This window comes from Opisthorchis viverrini, assembly GCF_000715545.1.
Source record: "Opisthorchis viverrini unplaced genomic scaffold opera_v5_3, whole genome shotgun sequence".
Taxonomy (NCBI): Eukaryota; Metazoa; Platyhelminthes; class Trematoda; order Opisthorchiida; family Opisthorchiidae; genus Opisthorchis; species Opisthorchis viverrini.
Genome location: NW_008751659.1, coordinates 3,269,948 through 3,294,592, shown reverse-complemented (window position 1 = coordinate 3,294,592; position 24,645 = coordinate 3,269,948). Strand labels below are relative to the sequence as shown.

The following is a 24,645-nucleotide window of genomic DNA, read 5'->3' as shown; positions in this document are numbered from 1 at the left end:
CATTAATTCGCTAGATCGTTTGCTTGACCCACATTACTTACTACTAGCTGGTATTGATTCGTTTAGTTGGGCTAACGTCCGGTTGGTGATTTTCACAAATGACATACTGCGGCACCTTTTATGTCATATGACTCGCCAAGTTATTGCCAACCGAACTGTGCATGTTCGCTACTCAGCTACACTTGCAATGATGCGAATTTCGACCCCGAAGCTAGGTAGATTGGTGAAGGGTGCTGGTGCAACATGCAAAGAATGTAGATATCAAGAAGGACTGATTGTTCGTTTAGTTTCACACTGAATAGATAGTTATGTTGATCTTACCGTTCATAAGGACGGCATGTGACTATAAACTAAAGGATTCATAGAAAACAAAAATCAAACTAAAAACAAACACACAAGCAGACCGATAACCTGGGAAGTATTCCGTAAGAATGTAACTGATGTGTCGTGTCTCAATTCTATCAAATGTATAACGCTGTTCACATTGTATCCTACTTGTCGTCCTTGAGTATCATATGTCCAGGATTTGTGTCCTGACTGTGACTACTCATCTTCGAAGAGCTTAGCATATTCAAACCCAGAACACACCATTGTTAAATCTGGGTGTTTATTGGTTTCCAAATGTAGCAATCACAGGATATTGTGTCCCAGGTCTACACAACCATAGCATCACTTCTGTACACTTTGTTTGTCGTTCTAGGATTAATCATGAATGGTTTTAAATGGGTTTTCACGAGGGACTCAACCAAATCTCTCGTTTATGGTATTCTCCACCTGAATGTGCTGCACAAAATCCTCCTCGTGTTTCAGTGGATACAATACTGAAGTGTCGTAATATATTTTCTTAACGGTCCACGCTATTCAAAAGTTTGCTGAAAACGCTCTCATTAAACGTTTGGGGCTTTGGCAAACTATTGCTTGGAATATATCGTTTTCCACATCTATACATAACATCAATACGGTCGATGACGATGCAACTCTGAGTTAAGGAACGTATAAAGAAACCAGTAGGATACGTGCTATGTTGTCACGTCATGATCTATCATTGTATCCGACAGCTTCGTGTTACTACTCGGACTACCTACCTCTGTCTAACGACACATTTTTCTGACCAAGTAAAATAGATACAGAGGCAATTAATACTTCAGAAGACCAGTGCAAATTAATGTGGAGGACACAGTTCCATTCGAGGTTTGGAAAGATATTATATTTGCCCCGTTCGCATGATGAGATTCAGTGTAGTCGAGTTCGGTTACTTAAATGTGAGGGAATGTTAAAGGTTACAGCTTCCAGATTTATCAGGCATACAAATGGCAAGTGAAATGATATAAAGTGAGAAGCGTTACTGCCACGGACGCCTTGGATTCATACCATATGACTCTACGAAAAAAAGCGATCAGCCTTGTTGCATCCACAAAAACTTTCCATCGGAACTAATCAGCACTGAGAGAAATTAGTCGTATTCCAGGAGATATCGAACACGTTTTTTCAGTATGACCGAAAGTCCGGCGCGTAGTCTCCGGTGTTGCAGTCAAAACAGTTCAAAAAATTCAGAGATTGATTGCTTTTCACGATCTCTCCAACCGCCAGAAAAATAGAGAAATCAATAGAGGTTGACAGAGTCTGTCTGGGGTGTTTATACCAGTACTCGGATGAGAAAACGGTGTGAATGGTGATTGGAAAATTGGTTTTCACTCCAATACCTAGTTTTCTTACAGGATTGGTCTTCTCCAGCTTCGAACTGCATTGCTAAAATCCACCTTTTCAAATCCGATGGGTCGCAGCAAGTATGCGCTTGGTGATTCTGCTTCGCAGATGTGGCGTGCACGAGGGGGCCACCTTTTCTTACCTTCAATAGAATACTTCTTGACAGAAGTCCACAGTGACAACCCTCAACAATCAAACCTCGTTAGTGATATATACAAAGTCCAAAACGTTGGTATTTCTACGAAGCCGTTTAGCCCAGGCGAAGCGTTGACACATCAGAAGGTCAGGTCAAGACTGACCCAGAGACACTGTAAGCGCTGTTTTATAAACTACTGGAACATTGTAAGTAGATGGAAAACCCCGACAACAAAATTGGGACGCCCGTCTCACCAATTCCATTGGGAAGAATACGGCTAGGGTTCATATGTCTGTTCGGGTCACATTCATCGGACTTTGATCCAATGTGAACCTTCAGTATCAGACGAAGAGACGTACCTAGGGCTACGTATGTGAAGCACTGACGGAAAGAGCACCTTGGTAGCTATGGTTACCAGATTGATTTCCCGATGGTTTTCGTACGATGTTCTTGTCATTTTTAAATGGAGTCGCCGTTGAGGCGTTCCATTCTGTGTTCATCCCAGATTTTGGAGTAAAGCCGTCTGGCTATCCGGGCATAGTTGAACAACAACAACGGCAAGAGAGATCTTTCGAATAGAGAACACTCCCCTGGAGAATATCATTCCCAAAAAGTGCGAGTTCGCGTGCAACCTCTCGGAAGAAAGACCGCCATCTGGAGAACTTCGTGCCTTCACTCGCCTTCGCATATCAAAGGCATCGGTTGGGAGTGATTATCCAGAAGGTGCGTATATATTCACATTTCGAATACGCCACAGATTACTGATGATGTATTGCTACTTTGAGGTGATCCTGGCATCGACTTTAGTGAATCTAGAATGAGAATTTAACGCATTTTAAATGCCAGGTTATATACCAGAACACCAAAGGATACGAATGAGATGGACCTGTCGGTGTGAGATATTAATAGGACGATTTTACAAGGACATAAACTCTAATCAGGTGAGGAGCTGAGTACACATCAGAAAATGTGTCCGGATGAATCAGTTCCAGACATGGCGGATAAGCTGCTGTCAAACATCCACAGATTCAATCAGCCATTGTTGATAAGTTCCAACGTACGGGACACTGTACAATAGCAAGCCTTAACAAAGCCAAGCTCGGGTATAAGTTATCACTAACCATACGATGCTTGCTGGAAAATGTGATAGCAGCACAAGTCTGGTAGCAATAAAAAATTTACTTACGCATGCTCAAGAGCTACGATCCACAGAGCTGTTGCAGTAAGCCGACATTCATGTGGTTTGCAATAACACTCATTTTGAAGTCATTGGTGATACAGTTTAAACCAGCATTGTGGTAGACAATAATAGCTGCCAGTTGACTACAAATAACCACTGAAGCAGACACACTGGTCTCCGCAAGAGTCCGGCACCCCCCGCCGGCAAATCAGGACCACTTCAGTTCCATCCGGCGCAGTCGGCTCTGAACTCGATATCTCTTGAGAGACAAACGCCCAACCATATTTAAGGTCCATTGTGGCATAAAATGTCATCCGCGCAAAGAGGAAGGTGGTCGTTGGTTTATTGCCTGAGCTGCACAATTTGATTGCACAACCACCGACCCATCCCTGCGCTCCACAACAACGCACTGATGATGTCAATTCGATTGGCGATAAAATGTTTGCAATCGACTTACTCAGTTCAGCGAACAAAGCAACAAAGCTACCTGAGCTAACAACATCCTCCATACAATCCATACAATGCGACTTTTTATATAAATTCGACGCCTGAAAAGTGGCGTGAAGAAATTGTTCCATTAATTCACTGGGGACGTCGTAATATTTTCATCCATACCAGAAACAGAACGACCACAGCTTCACCGCTGTGTTTTTAGGCAATGCTACTTGTGTTTGATCCGTCGCAAGTACTTCGAATGGTTGGTACTCTCCTAGGAGACCAAGTGTCAAAGATACCCTGTGGGCTGCTTTTAGAGAGGAAACGAGACGGCTACAATCATGGCTTCAGGAAAACCACATGGAAAGACCAAACAAAGTGACTTCTTGTAAACGATATAGCTGTGTGTATCTTCTCTCGTGAAACCAGTGGAAAGGACTGGCCGAAAGTGGTTTAATCGGTATTGAATCCTGCTGGGAGCTTACCAGTGAAATACACTTCACAGAGCAAGCTCAGTGATCGTTTCTGACGGTTGAACATTCCTGATGGTGGTCTCGCAAGAGATGGACAGTTAAGATAGGACAACAATGGTTTCAACCAATGAAGACTGCTACAATCGTAAACCAGAACATCGCTTGACGAAGCCACAACCAGTGCAGCAACTGGAACAAAAACTCGACTAATTTGGGTATATTGAACACAATCGCACCACAAGCAGAAAGTCAGTTTGAAACGGAGGAACAGTAGTCAACGTTGAGCGAAGAGCTCGCGTTACTGTGTTGATATGGTTACAGTTTTCACCATACGGGTGTACGCTGTGGGCGGATACTGTGATTCCGACAATCCCCTCAAGAGATACGTAAACTGAGAAGTTGTGAAGTCACAACCAGTATTACTTCTGAATACCAAACGCCATCCGGAAGTTATTTCGAATGAGGGCTTTGCGCCTGTGCTAGGGACCGTAAGAACCGATTATAGTAGATGGCCACCACGTATGTCTTTTCTAGTTGGTGCGAATGGATGAGCGTTGAACCGGAAAAAAGTTGAAAATGAGTGATGATCACTTCAGGGCAGAGATTTTAGATACTATTAATATCTTTAAATTGCACTACGAATAAAAGTAGTGCGCAGGTGAGACATCCATTCAAGTGGCTACTGCCTCGGCTTATTAGAGCTGTTAAGATCACCGACAAGGGAATTCACGATCGAAAGAAAATCCGTTAGTTGCATTTCCTCGGGGAGTTAACGAAATCGGTTAGTTTGAAAATTCGGATCCTACAATCAGATGTGAGGACGTTCCGATTTTTAACATCTTAAGTTGGTCAAATAGAGGGAGGTGAGGTCCGATCACAAGTAACTTACTCAATAATGTGGCAATTGTGACGCAACTGTCACGCAATTGGTAGGAAGTACGGTTGAAGTGATCCAACATGAACCCGAACAATCGATAATCAGGTGTGGAGTCAAGCCAAATACCTTCCGTTAATCTTTGTCAAAGAAAACCTCTCAGCTGTAACACCCTTCCGGTGCCTAGCTGCCATGCTACCCGAAGGAAGCACGAGGTCTAGGATACTGCCAGGTTGCCCAGGCCTAGACAGAGGAAGTCGAGAGGCAGAGGTCGGGTTTCAACCACGGACCTTCCGGTAAACAAACTCGTGCCCTAACCACTTGAGCCATCTCGCCAAATGAAACTGGAGTGCTGAGAGGCCAGGATTTTGCATATGGTCATCCTAAATTTGGGTTTATCGGATCGGTCTTTCTACTTAACTGGAAGTGCCTTGTTTCACCGACGGTCGTGTCTATTTTTGTCGAAAGAGGGCACAAAGAGCCGCGCAAGTCTTCTGGATGTGTAGTGTTCATTAGTTGGCTTGATGTTGTCTTCAGCGTTTACGACACTGTAAAATCCTAATAAATTTAACAAAATTCTTCAAGCTTCTTCTTCGAACTGTTAGCAGTTTCGGTGCGCTTGCTGGTTGCTGTTCAGATGGCCATCTAACTAATTATCAAGCTCACCGAACGGACCGACAGCTATAATCATCATCATCATCATCATCATCATCATCATCATCATCATCATCATCATCATCATCATCATCATCAAGGACAGCAATATCAGTGTTGCCACTAATGCTTCACTGCATCACTGCCGACAACTACCTGACCAACAAGCAGTTTCGGAAGCTGAACGGTGAAAATCGCCAGCCAGAAACATACTCCTCTGGATCAGACCAAATGGCTTGCCTTTGAATGTATACCAAAATCGTATCCATTGTACTGCGCCGCCTAAGACACCCAGGTAAAATAAAATTGGACTCAATAGCAAAGACGGAGTTTCATCACTTGCTGAGTTACAGTATGTCTATCTGTGGATAAATCAATCCTCAAAGTGTTATTTGCAAGGTTTAACTTCCTCTGAACGTTGTGGTTTCTTGAATCCACTATGCACAGCACATATGCCAAAAGAATAGTTGGTAAAATTGACGGAACTGAAACCAGCACTTCGGATAAGCTCTGCGAATTCTTCCTGCGGAGGAAATTGGCGAATGCTCTCTACCAAATATTGGTAAGAATTCCAGTCCCCAGCAATCAGCTGGCCAAAGACAGGGATGAGCTGCATTGAGTAAATGTCGTACATTCTGGAACAAACAAAAAATAAAGATACTGTACAGTCCAAAAGACTCGGTTCATCCCCACAGACGAATTCACTAGCATCAAGCTAACACATACCGTCTCCTACTGGTGGGTATCTTAAGCTCAAGATATCTGTTGCAAGACCGAGTCAAAATCATATAGGGCCGCTCCTCTCAGGATAAAAGGAATCCATAGAAAATATCCTGTGGGGAGGGACTTCACTGATGAAACAGACTTAAACTACGGGTGGTCAGTTTTGACAAAGTAACCACGTAAGATATTCAAGATCAATCGGGTCTACTGTGAAGACAGCGAGGTTGAAATAGTGGGTGTAGGTTTGATCAAACTAGACTTTTCGTCCTCATAGAGGTCATTGGGTGACCGTGGACTGATTGACCATCTCAAACAGACACAGACAACAAACCTATGAAGCAAGTAAACAGGATAGCTGAACTCTTGGAACATGCTTGCAAAAAATAGGCTCCAGGATTGCCAGAAGCCATAGCGAGCACAATTATTCACCGCCCGAGACCACCTAAGGAGACGATCAAAATGAAAAGAGGAGTTCTCTGGATGAAGATGATCAACAAAATGCGCTCCAGGGTCACAAGTTAAGAGTGTCCTTCCTGGAGGGTGATTCTTCTGTGTGGCCAACTCATGTTATCGTTCAAGCTGAAGCGGTGTATCAGTAGTCTCTACGTCAAATCTCAAATCCCTTTCTAAATGAAAATGCTACCATTAATACGACACCCTGGGATTCATATAATTTTCCATTTCCTCGAGACAACCAACCTTCATCTTGAGGTTTCTGTCAACATCAATCTCTCACTTGCCATGGACCACCTGACTACTGCTTTGCTACAGGCATCAGTTTGTAGTATACTGAAAACTAATCCGAAATAGCTCAAATTTTCACACACAAGTAAAGGTAATTTGCACAAGTGTTTTGTCGTGGATGAAAGTGACAAAGTTTAGTAACTCTCCTGGTTCAAAGTTACCGGTGGGATGACTAAGCCTTTCGGAGTCGCACTGATGTCAAGTACGATCGGTTATGTTCGACATACTGTTGTCATTCAGCGCACTTAATTGTTGGTCTGGTCATCAGCTACCATTCTAACAGGTGAGGATTCATATACGAACTACAATTCTTGACCAACAGGTATAATGATTGAGATGCTAGGTTCCTGAGCAACCGTTCGTTATCTAGTCCTGACGTCTGACTTGCTTATACGTCAGGTAAGGTCCCTGTACCCAATAACTGTGGCTGTTGAAAGTCCCTCTTAACAGTCCTTCGTACCGCATAAACAGCCTCAGCTGTTTGATTCACCACTTCCTGGTTTTTGGTTGTGCTTAGGCCAGCTTGAGCTTAAAGGGCCAGATGCTATTATATCCTGCACCCCCATGAGTCAATCTGTTTTCAGTTTCTTACACATGAAAAAACATCAGGACAAAATGAGCGCACGAACAATACCATGGCTCTAAACAGACTTACTTGCCCAGGACAGGATTCACAACTTGACTGAATTCTAAACAAAAGAACCGTCCATGTGGTCGTAACACGCGATGGGCTTCGAACAAGACCTGTATCAAGCTTTTTGTCTACCTTGGAATATGATACATACTTTGTCCAGATGTGTACAGTTTCGAATCCCAAATGCAATGGTGTAGACGTCAAAAGAGTTATCTTCGAAAGGAAGTTGTTCTGCATTACCTTCCACCCAACAAACTAAAGGTAGACGCTAACAAAAACGGCATGATTACCCACTCGAAGAAATTCCTAACTTGTTAGCCCTAGACTTTCCTACCTCCATCATGGCCGGATTGATGTCACAGAGGGTAATCTGTGGCTCTGAATTATTTGAAGGACCATTCGTAATTCCTGAATTGATTGAAGGCAATCTTTTGGAAAAGCGGTGAATGCGGAATGCAATGTCACCTACAAGCAGACTGAAAAAGGAAAAGAACCAACTTACCAGTGCCTCCAGCTACATCTAAGAACTTGAGGTTATGTGTTGGCATTATTTGGTGCACAAAATTATCTTTCCACAAGCGATGGATTCCAGCACTCATGACATCATTCATGAGATCGTACTTTTCCGCTACATTCTGGAACACATTAAAGACTGGAAAAAATACTGCAGCTCCATTTAAGCGGACCTTTACGCTGCTTCTCTTCTTCATCCACCGTTTGAAATCCAAAGTGTGTGGTTGAAAGGCGTGTCCATATGGCAGAAATAGTTCCCGTAGATTTGCTGACTAGTAGAGAATGAGTTCTTGAAAAAGTATTCATCTAAATTGTAAGAAAATGTTGGAAATCAAACGTAGTTAGGCATCAGACTGGGCTCTTTAAGATTCCCTATGGTAAGTCCTGAAGGGACTAAGAATGTGTAGATATGGATTGCTATACTTCACAGTGCCACTGATGAATCTGTAAACCCGCTACCCGCCGGTGCAGCCCAGTGAAGTTTAAAACATTTTGAAGGAAAAAATATTTGATCAGACCATCATCTCGCACTAGTCAAGCACAACTCCAGAACCGGTATGAAAAAACGACCAGATGTGACACGCGTTCAGGTTAAAAATTAACGGTAGGATAAAATGCTTACCACGAAAGTGGACACTTATGCCAGGAAAGTACTTCCGAAAATACAACAAATGTGATTGAAGTGTTCCTTCACTGGTCAGAATTCTTGCAACTACCAGAAGAAAAAGGGGGTGGCAAACCACGAGACTCCTATGAGCTGGTTGACCTAACTCTGCGGATGACATGACGACCTGGGGACAGAGAACTGAAAGTAAGCCCCTAACGTACAGATAATGATCACCAGTGGCTATCTGTCGATGTGTGAAACATCATTTTCCCGTGTTTTTAAGAGGATTGGTGAATAGAGTATTAATCTGACAATAGTTGTCACAGCCTGCAGTCAGAAAGGAAAACAAACGTGGCCGAGAACTGGAATCAAGATACCGTAGACAATCTGGACAGTACTGGTGCAGAAGGTTATCTAATCAGGCGTCACAACAAGTAGCCATGTCACACAGGAATGTCAAAATACCTGATGTCTATGGGCTTCCAATACTTTTGTGCTGCACTACATGAGAAACAGGCGTATATGATAAGAGTTTTTCCCATGACAACGTACCTAGCGATTTTACCTTATGAAGAGTTCATTCCTTGATGGGACAAATCACTGTTGCTTATGGTCAATGGTGGGAAGTGAAGATATCATCATGAATGGAACTACTGAAAATTACCATTAGAACTCCGACAACAAAAGCCCACTTTGGACCTCTTTAACTCGATACTTTTGCGAAACTTGAATTTAAGTGGATAGTATGCTGACGTTAAGAATAGAAAGATTATTAGCCTGTAGTAGCCTGTAGCAAATTGACTACTAAGGAGCTCGACTTCAGTGTCCGAACTCTTACCCGCACGAAGAGACCGGATCTCACCGTGGTGTGACGGTTTATGTACCTCCGCGACCCATTGAGATACACTGGGGATGTCCGTGCGACACACAGTCTCTCATATCAAGTTGGTCAACGGTTAGAAGTTTGACGAACACAGTCTCCTGGTTCTCCAGATTGGGGGTTGGAACACGTGTGGCTATCTGTCCCGTAAAAATTGGAATGCACTTGCATTTCACGCCAAACACCGGTGCATTGTGGTCAGGCTTTTGAACAAAAGCCTTTGGTTGAGGACCCTGGTCGTCCTCCTGTCAAGGTCTGGGCGTCCTGGCAGTATCCCAGTCATGGTAATCACAAATAGCAATACACCCAGTGTCCATCAGGGAGGTCGCCTTACTCGCCGCACATAGCAAGGCAGATAAGCGAAAACAGTCTACTGCTGACACCTAACTTCTTTCTCTCTCACATACTTTTCTCCCCCCCCTCTTCCCACCCCATTAATAACTCCCTCCTTGTAGGCCCACTAGTTGGGACCGACGGTTCCATTCGTCCTGCATCGGTTTTGCAAGCAATATTTGCGCGTCACCCTCAGGCATCCATAAATCAATCTTTAAACCTAGACGCCCAGTCTATCTGGCCGCTTTCAAGGTGCGCACTCTAAGGCAAACAGGACAACAAGCTATTCCTGCTCTCACACTGTACTCACTTGGCACTGATGTGTGCTGAAGTAGAAACGAGAATTCAAGGTGCAACCACAGTGGTTGAGCTAACCGCCTCATCACTCTCCACTCGCTTCCGGTTGCACAACTCTGGCGGTCCACAGGCTGCTACAACAGGACGCATATAGGTTAACGACGTTCTGGGTCACTGGGCGGAAGGATCCTTGCTTGACTGGATACCAGTTGATAGTCGCCTGTGTGATTCGTCTGGCAACGTCCGTGAAGGAGTCTTACAAGCGGAAAGTTGACCGATGTCCGCTTGTCATGTCTGCATACGCCCCAAATGACTAGTTCTGACACCATCAAAGACGAGTTTGATGACGCCCAAAATGCCTTGCTGCGGTAAGCTAAAAGGCCAGGTTGCCGGAGATCTGAATGCACAAAAGGTCAGGCTTAGCGCATCTGAGACTCAGATGGTCGACGTGGATTGGACTCGGTACGTACGGACAATAAAGCAGCTGTGCACTGCTCACAAGCTGTTTTATGCAGTACTAAATTTCGAACTAGCCGAAGTCGCCTGGTTACATGGTGTCCTTTAACGGCGTGCCGGCTAGGAACTCAAATTGATCACATTGCCATCAGGTACCGACGGCACGGATCAATTATTGACTGCCAATCGTTTCGACACATTTGCGGATTCCAACCGCGCACTCGTCCGGAGTCACTTCTACCTACGTTTTCGAGGGCCCCGTAAGGTGCTGACAAATCGCTTGGCAACTGAGAGACCGGTAGATCCGGACGTTAGACGAACTTACCAGAATCGTCTTCTAGAGTCTCTTCCAAATGCTCCACCATCAGATGTGAACTCATACTGGGACGAGATTGCCATTTCTTTGCATATTGCTTGGAATTTTGCTTGTGGCACAGCACCACCAGGCGCATTCAAGCGTCGGATATCAGACCGAACGGTGGCACTCCTTGAATCTCGGAGAAATATCCCAGCCATTCCCGAACATAACTTGACCCGACAGATTATCAGACGTCAAGTGAAGGTGAGCGTGCCAATCAATCGTGAAGTCTCGTTCAACTGTAGCACCCTTTCGGTGCCTAACTGCCATTCCACCCGAAGTTTGCACGAGGGCTGGGATACTGCCAGGTTGCCCAAGCTTAGACAGGGGAAGTCGAGAGGCAGAGGTCGGGTTCGAACCACGGGCCTTCCGGTCAGTAAATTCGCGCTCTAACCACTTGGGCCATCTCGCCCATCGTGAAGTCTAGTGGACACGGAAAACCAAAGAAACAGGAGGACCCCAGAAAGCCAGGAATTCCCGAAGATTATTTCAAATGATCCATGCGATCGGTCCCCGGAAATCGTCTTTGAGGGAAACCATCAAAGTTCAGAACAAAGCGACTATCTTGAATAATGAACGCCTCAGCCATTGGGCCGAATACTTTGAAAAATATTTACGGTGGCCACCAGCTGGCACTCATCTGGAACCTACAGCTGACGTAGAACACTGGACGGTGGATGTGGAACCCTCTACAGCCTCAGAGGTCCAGGACTGCATGTCCTCTCAAGCGCCACCGAGCTTCTGGTCCGGATGACCTCCCACTCGCATTGTTCAAAGAAAGGGGTGAAGTCCTCCGTCAACGCTTGTCTGATTTGTTAGCTTGCAATTGGGAAAAGGAGTCTTCCCAGACACAAATTGGTGTCCGTCAGGGACGCCCACTCTCTTCATTCATATTTGATTTCGTGATCGATAAGGCAACGAGACAAACGCAGGAAGGTCTTCAAAACCCCGGTGTTAAAATAGCCTCTAACAAAAACCTTGTCGATCTGGAATATGCAGACATCATTTTCGTCTTCGGGAAGGAGTAGGCGCAGATGTTTTCAGATGAACTGTCCAAAGTCCCTTGGTATGCACTTTGCACCCACATGGTGCTGGGCATAGTCACTGAACACACCACTTACAACCCAGGAGAGGCATTCGAAATTGTGGAGCATTTCACATATCTTGAATGTAGTGCGACAGATTAGGTCAGTGCACCAGTCTACAAGGCTCGGTCCGAGTTCGCCAATTCGGTACACCTATGGCGTCAAAGCGGTATATCCCTGAATCTCAAAAGACGTGTGTATCGGGCTACAGTGTCGGTTGCTTCGTTGTGCGGCTGAGACTTGGTGTGTTCGAGCAGCGGAACTAAGACGGCTTCAGGTGCTCGACAATCGCTTTCTCAGAACCACAGCTCGTGTGGGTTGTTGTCGGTAAAGCCATGACGAGGCAATTAGAAAGCAAGTTTTCGGTTGTGCAACGGGTACTCCTATTGAGGAATGTGTCCAGGACGAGAAGATGCGTTGGTTAGGCCATATATTGCGTATGCCGAAATAGTTACCCAGAGAAAGTGCTGTTTTTTGTGCCCGATTTAGAGTGGCAGAAGCAAGGAGGACGCCAACTCTTGGCCTGGCAGAGGGGCATGAAAAAGATTTCGGAACGCTTGCATGCTGTCGGTGCTACTCGTCATCTAAGATGGGGACCACATGGTCCCCACTGCGTCTGGTTGGAGACGCTGTAAGATATGGCGTTCTTGTTGTCAGTTTCTATCTGGATTGCTTAAATGAGTGTCTGGAGATACAGGTACATCAGAATGATTATAATAAATTAGCACTGAGTCCCTTCCCCGAACACTTTTATTCTTTTGTTCACAATAAGGCTTTCAAATAAACCATGGTTGCATGGCAGCGAAGCATCTGTTGAACACAGACGTGAAGCTATCGTTAATGACGTCTTGTGCATAAACAGTGCTTAGGGGACTTGCCGATGGATTGACTGCAGTGCATCAGTTGATGAGTAGGAACGGGCTGTGGGTGAGGGCTGCCTGGCTTCCCGGGCAGAAGAGTTTAGTTGAGGTACCCCACTTAGAGCTCGTGACTCGTAAAGTCTGTTCGTCCCACCGTTTGAAGGACGATCCGGTTTATGGTGCCAGGCGATGACTTTCCAATTGTGCGACCTATGTTTATATGGGCTGGAATGCTGTTGGAGCGCACAGGTCTAGGCAAGAGGATGATCAGTGTTCCCAAAAGTTCTTGGCTCGAATACCTGACCGCATGGAATCTGAGGTTGGCACAAGACTTCCAGAGCTATCTAAACTTGTAAGGAGCAAGTCACCACGTGCCAAAGTCCTCATCTGAAGGACCAAGAGACTGTTAGTTAGCCCCCTACACCTTAATCAACCTGGTATTAGAAACATCTGGGAGTAACATCTACAATCCTCCGCATGGCTCAATGTGTTATGCAAGCGAACACATCCTACCTTTGTAAATCACCTTTTCTTGATGGTTGACAAGTCCAGCACAGGCCCCGTGCCACTTGAAAAATGCGCGAGAGCTAGACATAGTCAGTTAGCCGAAGCCTGGACAGGAGCAATCGGAAAACCATGGCTAATTAGTGCAAACTACGAAATTTCCAGTTCGTTATTCTGTGCCTAAACCATCAAGCTGTTTCGGAAATATGCTACAGCTCAATGAAGCGCAGATGCGACTGTGATTCCACAACCTGCCACATGCGGTAGAATGATGCTTCCTGCCAGGAAGCGTCTAGAACACACAAGAGTTCTAGTTGGATACCTGAATGCTAGGGTTGGCTGTCTGATAAGATGCAATTATGTGAGCATTCGGATTAGTTAACTGTCTTCCCCGCAACGGGAACGGACCCTGAGCATGTGATCTAATATGCAACGCCTAACAGGCATAAAATTTCTACAATGTTGGGCTCACTCCATGCTATGTCAACGCGGCAATCCTGCTCAAACCCCTAGATACGAAGTGAGTTCAACTACCCCAAGTGCAGATAAAGATGAAGATGAGAACTACCGAATAGAGTAGCTGGCCAGCAACCGAGGGCAAACTGCAGTGAACGCAACGCCACCAAACGACCTTGGAAATGACGCACACGGATTCACGGATTCATGGATTGATACACAGGATCGAGGCTTTTGCCCGAGTTTCCCGGGTCGGCTTTGTTCTTATCGGTCAGTGGCTGTCGTTCACCTGAAAGGCACAAGTGAAAAAGGGTGTAGCACTGCTCTTTATGTTCTCAGCGCGGGACAGTATGCTCGCCAGCGCGAGGATTCGCATAAATAAATGTCTAATAGTGCTTTAACTTGGGTTCTAGAAGGAGCGTGTACAACCGTCGGAGGAAAGTCATTCCACGCAGCTACTACCGAAATGAAAAAATTTTTGTCTAATGAATGTGTGTGCCCTGAGCTTGAAAATTTTCTTACTATGTCACCGCCGGGTGTTTGCTGGGTCAACGGTAAAAAATCTGTTTGCCAAGCTTTGTTCAAGTGAGAGTTAGGTCCCATCTGAGGCGACGGTACTCCAGGGGAAAACGGATTGATGCATAGGGATCGATGACTTTACCCAAGATACCTAGGTTGGTTTTGTTCTTTTCATTCAGCCGCTGTCATTCAACTGAAAGGCAGAAGTGAAAAAATAGCGCAGCACTGCTCTTTAAGTTCTCAGCGCGGGGCGGTGTGCTTACCAGCGCGAGGACTCGCATAAATAAGGGTCTAATAATGCATTGAAATGAGTTCTAAGAGGAGCGCGCACAGCCGCAAGGGGAAGGTTATTTCACGCAGCCACTTAGCATGTCCCCGCCGCGTTTGCTGGGTCAGAGGTGAAAAACCAGTTGGACAAACCTTGTTCAAACAGGACATAAGTAAGAATTTGGTCCCCTCGAAGGCGAGGGTACTCCACGGCGAAGAGGTCAGGCATCGTGAGGCGCGTTCTATAGACAACAGCTCTAAGGCCGGCAACCATTTTCGTAGCAGCTCAATGGAAACGCGTACTTCCGGCGTCCTGATTAGGCAACTTGGTTGATATATTCAAGAAGTGGTTTGTCGTAGGCTCCAAAGAGTACTTATAATTCCATTCGAGTGATACTGGCGAAGGTGTTCCGGATCATCCGTAGAGCGTCGAATGCCTTTCGAGCCTATTTCGTATGGTGCAGAGAAAACATGTTTGGCATCTATCCTTGAGATTTCCTCTGGTCCATTCTCCCCATGCTGAGTCTCCTCCGAATGACATCTGAACACGCTTTTCGTCATTCATAGGAAGGTGCCCGCCTAACCCCCTGCTCTGCGGCGTCCACATGCATTTAGAAGCCAGTGTTATTAGAGCTACTGCACTTCAGGTCATCAGCAAAAATTATACACGGGCTTGCAGGAACATCTGGATAGCTGTTAACGTATGTCAAAAGGGACAGTGGCCCAAAACGGAGCCTTGAAGAAATTTAATGAGGGCCGGCGCTGGAGAAGAGTGGGTCCAGCCCACTCCGTACAGAGTTTTTGGTCTAATTGAAACGCCCTAATCCGGCCCAGAATTTTCCCTCGAATACCGTAAGATTCGATGTTTGGAGCAGCGGGCCGTGGGGGACTCGACCGAATGCTTTTGAGAAGTCGAAAAATATGGCATCCGACATTAGCCCCGCGTCCTTGGCTAGGGTCAAACTGTCCACGAATATGAGTATGTTCGTTATGCGAGACTGGTTTGGAAGGAATCCATGTTGGGCTGGCGATATCAAATTTTTGGAAGTAAGGTGATCTGGGATGACTCGCTTCAGAATGTGTTGTGTTAACCTGCACGGTACACCAGTGAGACTAATAGGTTGGCAGCTGTCGGGTTATAATCGGTCACCGGTTTTGTAGATTGCCGTGACATTCGTTTCCTTTCAAGCACAGGGCAGGCAGCCTTCGACAAGCGACTGACGGCGCATCAGGCGGAATTTTGCTCTGGCGTGGAATGCTTTGCTGCAGGAGATTCCATGAAGAAGCTGGTTTCTTCATGTGTTTTCTCTTGCATCGTTCTTGGAAATATTTTGAAGGGTACAAGAATACCAACTACGTTGTGCTCGTCCGCGCAAGATCGAAATGGAGCAGCCATCCTTGACACATAGGTAAAGGTTTTCCATCACTGCAGCAATTGCAGTAAAATAGGGAGTTAATATTCTGGAGGCCTTGCGCAAATTCAGCATATTGAGAGGATCTTTAGGAGGTATATAACGCTCAGTCTTGGAGTGGTGGGGACATGTCAAACTACGGGCAAGTCATAAGGCCGGGTGCGGCCGTCGTAGTCCTAATGAGGCCCTTGCATGAACATCATGAGTGAGTTAGCTAGGATTATCAGAGTTGTTGGGATTGCTCAAGAAGTCGTGAAAAATCGGGACCGGCGTAGATCAAACATATTCTTGGATTCATTGAAGGCATATGGTGGTTTGTTTCTGCCTTCCATACTGGGCAATAGGATAACGTGGTCTAACTTCGAGACTCAGAATGGAAGTTTCAAAAAGGTCTGATAGATAACACTGCAACCCAGGTTAATCTGCAGTCCAAAATACCAGGCAGATTAGGGTAAACAGTATTCCCTAAATTTTCTGGTGAAGCGAAACTGTTCGATTTCAATCACTCTAATCTATATGTTGATGGAATTGTTGGGGAATGGCGCCACGCGGCCGGTCCAAACCACGTGTTCATATACGAATATCAAGAGCGCTAGTTGGCTAAAATTTGCGCCACCGTCCATGTGGCTGGGTAGAAGGGGCAAAGATTTAAGCGGGTGGTTAGCAAACTAGGGGTTGAAGCGAGTGTGCTAGCTCTTGTGACTAGGTGGTTTGTGGGCGGGCATTTGGAGACAAAGGACTATCGAGTATTCCAATTAGGTAGGGTAAAATGGAGGATTAGTTCATCAAAGAACTTTTGGAACTGTTCAGTAACGCACATTCTGGAAGTGAAGTGGGAAACTTCACGGAAAAAGGGTTACTAGTTAATGGCCACGGTGAACAGAAGCATGCTGACTAGGGATAGTGATGGCTTCCTGATATTACAGGCTGCGCAGAAATAAGTGTTAATTAATCCTGGAGGACGGGAGAGTCGGAGCAGTCAGTAGTTCAGAGCACACAGTGATAAGAGTTTGGGGAGAACGTAAGACGCATTTTTGAACGGTGAAGTGACCTCAACATGCCGCAGTTCGTTCAGTAAAATGGCAGGGGCTTTGCCAAGCCAGTTGCGTCAGACGTGCCACACAGTGTGAATTTAGTAAACCTATTTTAGTCTACGCATTAGACAGCATTCTTTACGGTATCATAATCGATGTCTTCTATTCACAGGTTGATTTAAGGAAGTATATGCCACAACATAGGAAGCCAAAGCCATCGGCAAGGGCATGACGAAAACTGCTGTCATTTTAGCTTTCTTCGTGCATTGTTGAATTAATTTATAGTTTCAGCGGCAAGCCAATTGTTGTGAGGTGTGTGAAATCACCCGCGGGGTCTTTTGGCACCATGGGAATTCGAAGGGTGTGGTTGTACACGGGGAAGATTTAAATAAGCATGGTTAACTTGATAATGTAAGCAGAGCAGTGAACGGAGGAGAATGAAGGCGTGGGCCCACGGTAGAAGGTGGAGTTTGAGGCTAACCGTGAAGATAGTTCCTTGGGAGGCTAGTGGGCAGCTGCACGGATAGTTGGCAAGCGTGCATTCTATAACTGTGACCAGATGCTGAAAATGACAAAAGAACCAGTTTGCAAAAGCGAGCACAGGAGCTGATTAGCTGTGTCCAAACACGGAGCCTTGAGTTGATAAGAGAATTCACTGCTGTTGGCTGTGGGATGGTTGCAAATTATGGTAAGGATGGCAAGGCTGTTGTTTCTAGTGAGCTAAAGGATACAAGAGACCGAAAGCAGAAATTAGGATTGAGCGCTCTAAAGGAGCAGTTGCCAAGTTTCCACACACTTACCAGGCCGTCGTCACGGCTGCATCCATGGGTGAATCTTTGGAAACGCATCAGGTCCTCGAATTCCGGGGATCAGGTCTACACCATTGGATCGTACGAAAGCTTTCTATACACCACTCTCCAGCCTGGAATTCGCTGCGTCCAATCACGTGTATAAGCTCAAAATCTGGATGACGCAAAATCGGTATACCCAAGGCCCTCTCACTATCGAAAGTGGTAAGTTTGTTTTAAGGAAAGCAGAAACTCTGAACAATTTTACCTAATACACGTAACTAATTACTCATTTTTCTTCTCAGTAACCCTGAGGAGCAATGGTGGTATCTGATACATGAGAACTGGAGTGACTATTCCCTGCTTCTGTACTGATATTATTAACCAGCAAAAACGTACGACCCGCCGAATGTGGTTGAATATTTTCAGGTGTGGGCATGGCAGACCGAAAGGGCGTACAAATAAGAAGGAGCATAGTCGGCCGATGAACGAGGCTACCATATTGAGTATCTATGATTAGCGGTGCCATAAGCGAGCACTGTGTACAGTTACCACGATGAGGGTTAATAGTTTACCTTATTTTTTGGAAACTACGTTGCGCTGAAATACGTAATCGAACTTAGGTAAGTTACGGGAAAGATAGCTCACCGCAGTAGTAATAGTTCACGTGCAAACTATCCAAAAAGGCCGCAGTAATTTTAACTAGTAGCATATAGCTGGATATGGGATCTTTCACAGTGACACATTAGAATCAGTTTTGAATTTTCGATTATTACACTGCACACAAGGCGAGCTTCCAAAAAGCTATCGTGCAAATTTCGGCGAACAAACCCATCTCGGTTGTTACGTCTGATTAGAGTAACCGATCCAGGCGTTAAACAACTATCCACCAGAGGGAATTTACTTGGAAAATTTTGTGGATTTTATTCCCTATTTAATGAACACCACCGATTCGTACAATATGTTACGTTTTTAATTACCGCCTGAACTCTTAAGCTGGTATTTATCTGCGAATCGGTGATTGTCGGTGGCCTTAAAAGTTCACTCACTTAAACAAAAGCAATCGGCATAAAATCACCGAAACCTGTAACCTGAATAAACTAAAGTCCCCTAAATTTCTAATATTCGGAAACCAACAGTTTCCGGGAAGTTAACTGGGCCTGCCTCTTAATAGGGATCAACTATCCAACTCTAACAAACTGAAAGCCACCAAGGGGGAGCCTATTAGCCGCACAATGCTCTCAGCTGCAAAACCTTTACTAGTGGAGTAAAACATTTTTCACCAGAATGATTCATTTTGTTGCGCATGTGCGAGAACCAAAACCATGTTTATTTACTATCTGGAGCGCTTTCAATTTTAAAGTTGCAGTGCCGTTCCAGGGCCGCTTAGTATTCGCACGATTGAATCGATATCTCGAAGGCTACGGAATGTTCAGGCTTGCCACCTCATAGTGTAGAATGTCTATGTATAATATGCGTGTTCATTTATTATTACAATTTATCTGCTATAGCGATTTGTCTAGGCGAGCGAAACTTCAGTGTCAATGAATACCAGCGCCTGTGAACAGGTTGCCTAATGTGGTAAGGAATCGCGAACTGCGGAAAACGGTGACTCACAATGAACGGAACTTTGAGATAGATTTCCAGCTGTAATGATTCCCTGAACATTCTACAATCTACATGACTTTTTGGATGCAAAATATTCGGAGGTGCCATTATTGTAGACAACGTTCGCGCGATCATTGCTGTTATCAGTCAGCGTTCCTTAGTCCAAGTCCATTATTGATGAAAAATCTTGCAAGTATGATGGTCAAAGGCAGAGTGGGCTATATAGCTTGCGAAGTATGCTAGGAAGATATTACCTTGATCAATTAGCCGCATGAAGTCTACATAGATCAAAGCGGACAGCTGAACAAGCCTAACACACAAGTAACATTGGGCCAAGAGTCCGCGATGCTTAACCAAGAATGTGCCATCCATCTCTACCGGAGACAGGGTTCAAAACAGACGACATAAAAAGTTGAGTTTTATCGGCCGTTTTGATGAGTATATATGTTCTTTTCGGAATCGCACGTTCTTTTTCAAAAGGAGGGTTCATTTGGCCATTGACGTCCTGAAATGTGAAGAAGATAAGGGTAAGTTTATTCAGATATCACCATAAGGCAGGTGGCTGACAAACTGGGAGGACTACCTGCCCTAAAATGTGAGCAGTTCAGAGTCCATGATGTCGTAGATGTCTGTTCGCATAATGTCATCTTCAGCGGCTATTTTGCATATCTACCTACTGCATCCCTCAAGATGTGCGAGACTTCCATGAAATGCATGGGGTCTCATTAACAGGCAAATTATCTGGAACTAATGGGTCACATGAAATCTTCTCCGTCCAATCGATCTAGCTGCAGCCCTACAGTCGACAGCCATCGTTAATGGATTGTGAAGCAAGCCAAGAAATATTTATGAAGAGTAGTTCTTACCGCTCGGAAGGGACCGACCTATAAATACATAGAACAAGTGCATGCACGGGAGCAACATCGCCTGGCAGAAAGGGCATGCGCATTCCCCAGCACAAGTGTCATCTCTCTGGGAGCATCTCGGCGTTTGTACCGCAAACTATAAGTTGGTTTACGTACCTTGACTTCAACTTGTTTGTTCCAACATTATCATGGGGCAGCTTTGATGGTCGCGGCCCCAAGTGCCTCAAAACGTGAGAACATGAATACGCAGACATTCGAGAGACCACATTCTGAACGCAGACATCACTCTCCAGGAGTGGCCATCTGTCATAGTGCTACGATATATGCCTCTCTAATTCTCCCATGAGCCACTCGACATGCCCAGACACTTTTTGTGTGGCATGCTCCCGTGTGTTGGAGTGGTGCACCCGGCCTTTAAGCGGCCGTTCGCATTTTCTAGACGGTTGTTGGCCACATAACCAAAATGAACCATCCCGGTCTGTGCGTTTATGGCCAATTTCCGGGCCGTAAGATAAGAAACAAATCACGGATTCACGGATTGATACACAGGATCGAGGCTTTTGCCCAAGTTTCCCGGGTCGGTTTTGTTCTTGTCGGTCAGTGGCTGTCGTTCACCTGAAAGGCACAAGTGAAAAAAGGGTGTAGCACTGCTTCCCGGGTCGGTTTTGTTCTTTTCGGTCAGTGGCTGTCGTTCACCTGAAAGGCACAAGTGAAAAAAGGGTGTAGCACTGCTCTTTATGTTCTCAGCGCGGGGCAGTATGCTCGCCAGCGCGAGGATTCGTTTGGCGTAGAAGCTGTAGATTCTGCAGTAATCTTTGTACTTGTAATACTATAAACAAATAACTACTGAAGAGAGTTGTCCAAGCGTCCAGTGCGATGAATTATGTGCTGGCTGTTCGCACCAGAAATACCAGGAACGATACATGTATGCTTTCTGATATAAGGCTTTTCGGACAGGGAAGTAGCAAAACATCAGGCCACAGTCGAACAAGACTCTCACTACCCACATTTGCGCAGCCAGCTTGTCCATGACCAAAGTCTGCCATGTTAAAACCCACCTATGTGACACCTACTCAACATTGCCGGTCGACACTTACAGCAGTAGTTGTTGTTACGGCTATCTGGTTTCTGAGTTTGAGTCACGCGTGCCAATCCAGGAAAACGACCAAGAAATCCGAATTCTGGAATCACGGTACTATTGCAAATATAATAATATACATATTCAACAAACCTCAACGGATTCTCCTCTGCGGCTACCGTAGGTTTACAAAGATAAGGCGGTACAATTACCAGCCTGAGGATAAAGCGCAGATCACTACGCCTCAAAATCGATATCGTCACAACCAAACAGATGTCGACGGCGAGCAACCGCAAAAATCACGATGTCCGACCAAAGTCCGTAAGAGTTATAAGAATAGTTCAGTGAAACAAGGAGGTTTCAGTTCATCTGGTAAGGGGATTAAATATGGGGATTGGCTGTCCCTTGGGTTCGGAAACAGGAGCACACTGTTGGCAAGCTCCCTTTTACACCGCCACCCAAAATCCCAGTGGATTTTCCTTTATCGAGCTATGGTCATTCCTGGCTCAAATATTTTACTTACCCCAAGTTCCGAGTGGACTTACAGCAGTACGCCAAACGGAACTTGCTCACGCGCCAACTCCCAACGGTCTTTCTGTTCCCCTCTCCTGAAGTTCCTTTGAGGTTTCTGCCACTTAGTTTGCTCTTGAAGCAGAGGTACGTACTCCTTCACCCAGCGCTTCCAGAATACTTGAGTTGAGTAGTTCACCTGCTGCCAACCTCTCTGTTATACTTTCCGGCACAACTCCGTGTACCCCATTATTGAGAATGAGCAAGTCATTCGGCGTCAGTGCCGGCTTGTCGAAATAGTTGGTTTGATTGGGCACAATAGGGCGCCCATTCATTACCCGCTCTGCTTCCGTAAGAACCGTTACTATTTCTTTGTCGTTCACATTCTGCTCATTTACTGTCGACCTTAGTATCCATCCTACGGATCGTATGAGACGTTCCCATACTTCGCCTCTATGGCTGCTCAACGGTGGTGTGGACTGCCATTCGACGTTGTACCGCAGTAGTTCAGCGCTGATGCGGGAATGTGAAGGTCGATCTATGGCTCGTTTCAATTCCATCTCCACCTTGACGAAATTAGAACCGCTATCACTGGTAATCTTTTCTGGGGCTCCCCTTCGTGCTATAAAACCCATCAGCGCCTTAATGAAGGAGTCAGAAGATAATGAATAGGCCATTTCAAGGTGCACTGCCCTCATCTGTAAGTAGGTTAACAAACAGCCATACCTTTTCTCAGTTTTTCTTCCATTCTTTATTGTCAGTGGTCCAAAATAGTCACACCCAACTATCTTGAAGGGATGCCAGCCTGGCTGGATCCTTTCGACCGGCAACGGCGCCATAGCTTGTCGTGAAGCCGTTGTAAGGTTCCTTCAACACGTCCAGCAACTGTGGAGCACCCGCTTACTCATCGATACACCCTGAACGACCCAAAATCTTTGGCGCAGTTCGGATAACGTATGAGATAGTCCACAGTGCCCATTCAGCACATGAGCGTTCCAAACTATCAACCTGGTGACGTTATGCTTCGGAGGTAGTACGATAGGATGTTTAGCAACATGCGGCCACAAAAGGTTACCCAATCTACCTCCTACACATAGCAAGCCATCCATCGCTATCGGGCATAAGCGTATCAGTTTGTGGTTGCGTACACTTCGTTCGTCAACCCTACCGGCGCGTTCTAATTTCAGCATGATTGCTAGGTATACCGTCTTTTGAACCATGGGAATAATATCACGCTCAGCTTTCCTCACTTCTGTGAGTTTCAATCCTTCAGCGTTCAGTGAAGTTTCAGTTGAGCCGCTTGCCATCACTCTCAGGTATGTTTTAAACCTTGTCAACCATACCACAGATCGTAGAAGTTTAGACCAATCGGAACACATTTCCATCAAACGATACAACCCATTTGGTTCGGAGGCAGCGGTCACGTTAACCGAAGCAGGTTTTGTCTTCAATTCTATTCCTTCTGGTATGAAGTGTGGTTCGTAGCGTGGCCACTGGGCCTCGGACGCTTCCAGAAAGGCCGGCCCCTTGAACCAATATCGGAGAGCAGTCAAAGAACTTACTCCCCTAGAGGCCAAGTCTGCCGGATTTTCCTCACGCATTACGTGACGCCAATCACCGGGTGATGACAAATGATGAATCGTAGAGATTCTGTTTGCCACGAAGGTACTATAGCGAGTGGCAGTGTTCCGTATACAGTGAAGCACTATGGTTGTTTTCGTCCAGTATTTTGTTCTTGAGGACAAAAATCTTGCTCCTTTTCTCAGATCTCCCGCTAACCTTGCGGCTTCTTGAGCTTTTAGTTGCACGAACATTTTGGAAATGTCTGCAGCCATCGCAAGGTACTCACTCAGGAAGCGCGAGAGAACTCCCAACAAACTCGCAGTAGTGTCGGGACCTTTACACAATCTATCGTTCAGGGAAACACCCTTAAACTTGGTCGCGCAATCAAATACAACTCGCATCTTTCCTGTTTTTTCGGGTTCAAAAGGGGGTTATGAGGTAAATACCACTTCTATTTCTCCCTTGATTTAGATTGATGAGTGGATAGGGGTTCGAGGTAACCCTTAATGATGATGTCGTTCATGCGTTCTCTGTATCGCGCTAACAAAGTCAGATCCTTTGCAAAACGCCTCCTCATATATTGCAACCGAGAATGGGCTAGACGATAGTTGTCAGGAAGTCTTTCAGCCGTTCTCCACGGCAATGGTACTTCGTAATGACCATCCTTGAACACTGAAGACTTCAACAATTCGAAGCGCTTTTTTGTCTCCGACACTTTGGCATAGGCCCGGAGTCTCTAAATAGTTGAAATCAGCCTCATACAGAGCTTTTAGATGAGCAGTGATGTCATCATCTTTCGTACTTACATGGCGCACATGTGTCCAGACTCTATGTCCTATAGACAACGGACCACGTAGAACCCAACCCAAAGGTGTCGTTACAGCGTAGGGTTCCTTCTGCTTGCCCAACCTTTTCTCCATAGGCCAGTGTGCCTCTGGAACGTCTTCTCCTATCAATATTCTCACACGCTTATCTGGAAGCTCCACAAAGGTAGTGTCCTTCAAATGATCATATTGGCTAGCTACCTTCGTTGGGCTCATGACCGGTGGGCTGATGGGCAGAGAGCGTATTGCAAAGGCTTGTTCAGTCAC

General features: G+C 45.5%; 1 protein-coding gene across 1 annotated transcript; it reads right to left on the bottom strand.

Annotated features, from left to right (window-relative positions):
* Positions 1–5,778: 5,778 nt before the first annotated feature.
* Positions 5,779–10,093, bottom strand: T265_00348 (hypothetical protein; the record flags this gene model as incomplete). The annotated part of the gene is made up of 8 exons (XM_009164093.1): positions 5,779–6,094; positions 7,582–7,688; positions 7,712–7,815; positions 7,855–8,025; positions 8,063–8,212; positions 8,247–8,345; positions 9,565–9,805; positions 10,022–10,093. 8 exons carry the CDS (start codon positions 10,091–10,093, stop codon positions 5,848–5,850), a joined length of 1,191 nt encoding a protein of 396 aa, XP_009162357.1.
* Between the last annotated feature and the right edge of the window lie 14,552 nt (positions 10,094–24,645).